General features: G+C 34.2%; 1 protein-coding gene across 1 annotated transcript; it reads left to right on the top strand.

The window, feature by feature from the left end:
• Nucleotides 1-7: 7 nt before the first annotated feature.
• LOC114746767 (vacuolar cation/proton exchanger 2) lies at nt 8-4,483 on the top strand (the record flags this gene model as incomplete). The annotated part of the gene is made up of 8 exons (XM_028935048.1): nt 8-139; nt 239-451; nt 1,215-1,346; nt 2,076-2,192; nt 2,268-2,321; nt 2,461-2,577; nt 3,493-3,595; nt 4,051-4,483. Coding segments are annotated over 8 exons (882 nt in total), but the record flags the coding sequence as incomplete, so codon positions are not given.
• Nucleotides 4,484-5,998: the final 1,515 nt, after the last annotated feature.

The following is a 5,998-nucleotide window of genomic DNA, read 5'->3' on the forward strand; positions in this document are numbered from 1 at the left end:
TGCTTTGAAAAATGGGATGATTAGGGTTGTTCAGCAATCTTTACTGGGTTCAATCTTGTCAAATATGCTTCTTGTTCTGGGATGTGCATTCTTTACCGGTGGGATTGTCCACTACGAAAAGGTTCAGGTTTTTGACAAGGTATTCGTCATGACCTAATTATGGTTTCAAATCCTGTTTTTGGCCATTTTTGTCCTCTTGATGTTCCATAGGTCACATTGTAATTGACCTTTGCAACAGGCACCTGCTGTTGTGAATTCGGGATTGCTATTGATGGCTGTAATGGGAATACTGTTCCCTGCCGTCCTTCACTTTACTCACTCAGAGGTTCACTTTGGCAAGTCAGAGCTTGCTCTATCCAGATTTAGTAGCTGTATAATGCTAATAGCATATGCTAGCTACCTTTTCTTTCAACTAAGAAGTCATCACAATAATTATAGTTCACTTGAAGAGGTTAGTGCTTATTGTCATAAAATATTTCTTTTGGCTTCTTGTCAAGCTTTGCGATGTAAGATTGTTTTGTTAGAAAAGACAACCCATGTTATATCGTTCAGTCGCTTTTTTCATTTGAACAGATAATATGTATTTGCTAGTCGCCATTTTACTAGTAAGGGAATTATTTATTATCATATGGGTTTAGAGTATGAAAGATATATTTATCTGTATCAGGTGCCACTTTCAAGACACACCTGAAAAGAAGTGATGTATGTTTTATCTGGTTACTTGATTTAAATATGCCAATTAATTAAGAATATTGCCATCTTCCATGAGAAGGTGAGAGGAGAATTAATAATTAAATAAAAATAATAATAAATTAAAGAAATCAAGGAAGAAAATGGAAGAATTGACTAAGAAGGCAGTGTGTGAGATGTAGGATTTTGCTTAAATTTTGTGTTTATTCTTGTAAGATGGTAGGATCGCTCAGGACTCGAATCAATATGGTTTGTTTGATGAAATTCAGAGTATACATTATCATTAATTTCTTTGAGATTTATGCATGATAAAGGTATATGGCTTTATATTGTGGGAGTTGTCAGTGGGAACATTTTTTTTTCCATCCTCTTTCCTATACCTGAAAATTGAAAAATTTTCTTTTACTTGCTCATTTTTTGACGGGCTATTTGTTTTGAAGATTTTGTTTGATAGACAATAAAGATGCTTGATATTTATTTTCAGTTGAAAAAGATTTTATGCAAGTGTACTTGTTTAAATGTAGGAAGGAGATGGTAATGAAAATCCTGATGAGGAAGAAGAATGTGAATTAACAAAATGGGAGGCGATAGGCTGGCTTGCTATTTTGACAGCATGGGTTTCTATTTTGTCTGGATATCTTGTTGATGCCATAGAGGTATATTTATCTTAGACACATGATCATTATGCTTCTGTTATTTATCTCCTCAATGTCTATACTTTTGTGATGTTGAGTTCTGGCGTATATAATTATTTTCTTAATATTGACATTTTTCCTTGATACTGTTTTAACTTTCTAGTAAGGTTGTTTCTGCCTCTCACAGCACAAAATGGAGGAAACTTTGTCATAAAACTAATACCCTTGTTCCTTTATGGCTACAACCATATATGGTCTAGCTTCTGAGAAAGTTGTCCTAGTGCAACTCTTTGATCTTTAGCATTGAAGTGTCTGGGATGATTTTATATTCTCTTCATCATTACATATAGACGAATGGTAGCATTTTGATCTTAAATTTAATTTCCCACAGAATCAGTGGTTGAGGTGTTTATTTCCTTAAAAATCCTATCAGGATTATTCATGGTGTTTTATTATATTTGTTATTTTTAGCTAAGTATTTTCTACTTTGATTATAGCATGAATTCATTTGGCTGTAGTTGAGATGAACCTTCTGCTGCTAAAGTTTAGTGTGGTATGCAGCTAACTAATTAACGTTTATATAGTTAAATGTAATTGCTTTGTGATTACTGATAATTCTTACGAGAGATATACTGTTTGTAATCTGCTGCGTTACTGTCAATGTTTATAGCAGAGAACGCTGATCCTTGTCATTGGCCATTGTGTCTTGGGCTTATTCAGAGATGTGCTGCGTGCTTTGTTTTACTGCAGGGGGCATCTGAGTCATGGAATATACCAGTGGCATTTATAAGTGTCATATTGCTTCCAATTGTAGGAAATGCTGCAGAGCACGCAAGTGCTATCATGTTTGCCATGAAGGACAAGCTTGTGAGTGACTTCCAAAGTCCGCGTTTTAATTTATAGATGCTGTTCAGTTTATTTATGGTGTCAATTTCTCTGCAGGATATTACACTTGGAGTTGCTATTGGATCATCTACTCAGATATCTATGTTTGTGGTATGGTATTACACTGTTATTGTGTTGTGGGATTAAATTTTGTAAACAACAACAACTTCACTATTTCTTGGGAAGAATGTGGTTGACTTTTCAATTTTTCAAACAAGGTTGATGATTTCTATGGTGTTGATAATTGCAGATCCCCTTTTGTGTGGTAGTTGGGTGGTGCATGGGAAAACCAATGGACTTGAATTTCCAACTCTTTGAGACTGCTACACTTTTCATCACCGTGCTTGTTGTCGCATTTATGTCGCAGGTATGTGGTTTTTTATATGTCCCTTGTGGTGTTGTCACTTATTGGTGGTTGTTATTGTTTTCCAGCCTCCTGAAGCCACTCTAGTTGGAAATTAGCACTCTTGTGAGGCATTTTTAGGCGGACAAGTAATTTACTGGTTTAGAGTGAAGGGAGAAATACAAAACAAGTTTTTCTGGAGACAAGAGAAGAAAGAAAGGGAGGAAGACAACAGGCTCTTGAGGACCAGAGTGATATAATAAAAATTTTGAATAATTCAGCTATTACAATGGTCTGATAATAAAACACAAAAAATCTTAACCTGGATGATTTCTTGAAATTTGGGCAAACCAGTTCGCAAAATTGGAAGCCTTTTTTTTATATCTACCTTGATTGTGAATTCTGAATAATCACTATGTGTGTGTTTTAGCAACTTAACATGGCCCAATCATACAATTGATGATTGAAAGCAAAGAACAAAAAGTATTACTCTTCTGGTCCTTAACGTAAGACCTATTTAATTAAATTGATTAGATTAAGGAATTTAGGTAATTAGTTAATTATAAGAAATATGACATGTTTTTCCTAAAACACTATAATGATCTTCTTTGATATTCTCCCTCCCTTTCTTACTCGATTATGGTTGAAGGAGTATCAATAGGGGTAAGGGTAATTTAGAGAAAATTAATAAATATGATAAATAAGGTTTATATTTAGGACCAAGATTAACTCAACAATCAGATCCTATATTTAGGACCGGAGGAGTAATTTAGATATCATATTTTTTGAAGAATCTTGGAATCTGAAATTTCATTTTGATTAGTAATCCCTTTTTTAAATGCTCATATGTTCATCATTTTGGTGTGTTATGTTTTACTTCTTGCTGCTGTCATTGAAGTTTAACGATAATTATTCTCCAAATTTCCGTCATCCTTGCAGGATGGGACCTCTAATTATTTTAAAGGCTTGATGCTTATTCTATGCTATCTCATTGTTGCGGCCAGTTTCTTCGTACACATGGACCCCAAAAACTCCAAAAACAGTAAGTACTGAACATAGATCGTCACAGATTCACATAATGCTTTACATCATTTCAGGCTGGAACCTGGAAGTTTGAATTCCTGCAGTGTTCTTCTTGCTCAGTTTACATTTCCTTTCTTTTTCCTGCCAAAAGTATATTTTGTCACTTGTCACATGCATTAGTGTAAGATAGTATGACTCCATAGACATCAGAATTTTGGACCCCTTCTGCAATCAGCACAACAGCACTGTATAAGCAAGATCCAAAAACTAGAATTTGGACTTCTGCAGTCTGTTAGTCAGTCTTGACTATGGATCTTGTGATGTTAAAATGTTGAGGCTATGTTCTCCAGCTGATAGGAAGATTTATATTAGGCCATATGCTATTAAATGAAGAGGAACCCTTTTGATAATGTTTTAGATTCTTGATATATTTTCAGCATTCGCTGACATTGTGCTTGCGGAATCTGCCAACAGGTGAAGGCGAATAATGAAAGATTATACAGAGGCTGTGGTGGCTGTGCAGATATGCCTTCCAATTGCAGTACTCAATACACAGAGAGGTTAGGATTGATCTTTGAGAAGTATCAACCATGCGTTCCATATGTTAGGGGAAAGTCCCAATTGATCTTTTGTATAAAATATTTAATTTTGACTTTTGTTTCGCCTCAAAGGTCTGCTTTCTGGGTAAAGTGGCAAACACCCCCCCCCCAAAAAAAAAAAGAACAAAAACAAAAGGGGGGAAAGAAAAACAATACACACACAAACCCTTTTTTCAGCTCTAACTAATCTTTCACTTCCCTTGAGCTTTATGAGAGCAACACTCTATACCCTTGTGGTTTGAATTTTATATCAGTCGCAATCGAACGCCTTCTCCCAAGCGGGGAGGTGCTTTTACGCGGTTCATGAATGTTGCCAATGAAGTAACTCCCCCCCCCCCCTCTTCTGGGCAACCAATAAAGTAATTTTCTATGGGGTAGACTTGATGTGTTAAATTTCCAACCACGTGCAGATAATCTTTTTCAATTTTAAATTTTTTGGGGCCAATTTTCAATTTTAAAATTCGACAAGGAATCCCCGCCCCCAAAAACTTTCGAGTTTATGTGAATAATTTTTTTTTAATGTCAAATTTGCTCTTTGATGGAGTATAATATGGTGTTGATTATTTATCCTTTTAATATAATTTTTTGTACTATTAATCTCTTCCATCTTTTTAAGTTATGTATAATGAACTTCGTTCAATTTACGAATAAAAACAAAACTTCGATCTAGTTATTTACAAGAAAATTCCTCAATATATAATTTTTTTTTTTTATGGTGAGGCAATACACATTAGTGTGGACCCTACTTTTTCTCCTTTTTTTTTTTTAAAACTAAAGTATAGGTATTTTTTTATTGGAAGTAATCCTATTCGAAGCACTGTCGAGTATTAAATGTAAACATTTTTCTTAACAATGATTTAAATCTTAATTAATTCATGTTGTGAGAGACTAGTTCTTTCAGTTAAATCCAATCTCCGTGGGTTGTTTTCCCTCTCCTAGCACTAGCTTAAAACATGGGGGGTTTGAAGGGGGAAAGCTTTTTGCGCTCAAAATGGACAAGCAGGTTTGAATAAGGGCCACCGTTTAACACTCGGCTTTTGGGCTCTGGTTGTTATTGTGATTTTTTTTTTCATGAAATCTAGGATCTAATTTTGTGGGATAGCATGAAATCTCCGAAAAGGTAAAGCAAGGGAGGAATTTTTTTCCATAAAGACATTTCATTATTTTCATTTTCATTTCAATTTAATTATATACAAAAAAATGTCAAGAAATTGAAAGTAAAATTCAAAAAAAATTATTAGAGCTTACAGACTTGATTTTGGGCTCTAGTCATTAGGGCTACACTTCGCAAACCACATCGCATGAGAGAAACGAAGCTTTCGGACCTGAGTTCTAAGGGCTTTGTTCATGAAGTTGAGATTACCCTTTTTTTTCATTGATCCAACCTTTTTTTTTTCATATTACCTTCAATACTTAATATAAGATTTAGTTTGTAGTTTAAATTAAATAAAAATTTAGATTTTATATTATGAATTAAAAATAGTATAAAATTTGGGTGAATTGAATATAAAAAATTTACTAAGATTAGAATACGTCTCCAGGTTCAGAAAGCACCTATAGGTCAATAAGGTCATCGCAATAGCAGCAAAAATTGACTCCTTACCAACTGAAATAACTTTTATTGGCTCCATACTACAATGATGTGTTTCGTGTGACTTACAAATATAAGATGTTGATATTTGATCCAATTAGTGAGAATTCAGTCCATATCCATGTAAATATAAGAGATGGAGTTCAAATACTGCTACCACCACCAATAGCCTCGTGATCCTGTGAAATAAAAGCTTTATGATAACTAGGAGGTTGTAGATTCAATCTTACTT

This window comes from Neltuma alba, unplaced genomic scaffold (genome assembly GCF_004799145.2).
Source record: "Neltuma alba isolate B1F8T4 unplaced genomic scaffold, ASM479914v2 tig00005094_pilon, whole genome shotgun sequence".
Classification (NCBI taxonomy): Eukaryota; Viridiplantae; Streptophyta; class Magnoliopsida; order Fabales; family Fabaceae; genus Neltuma; species Neltuma alba.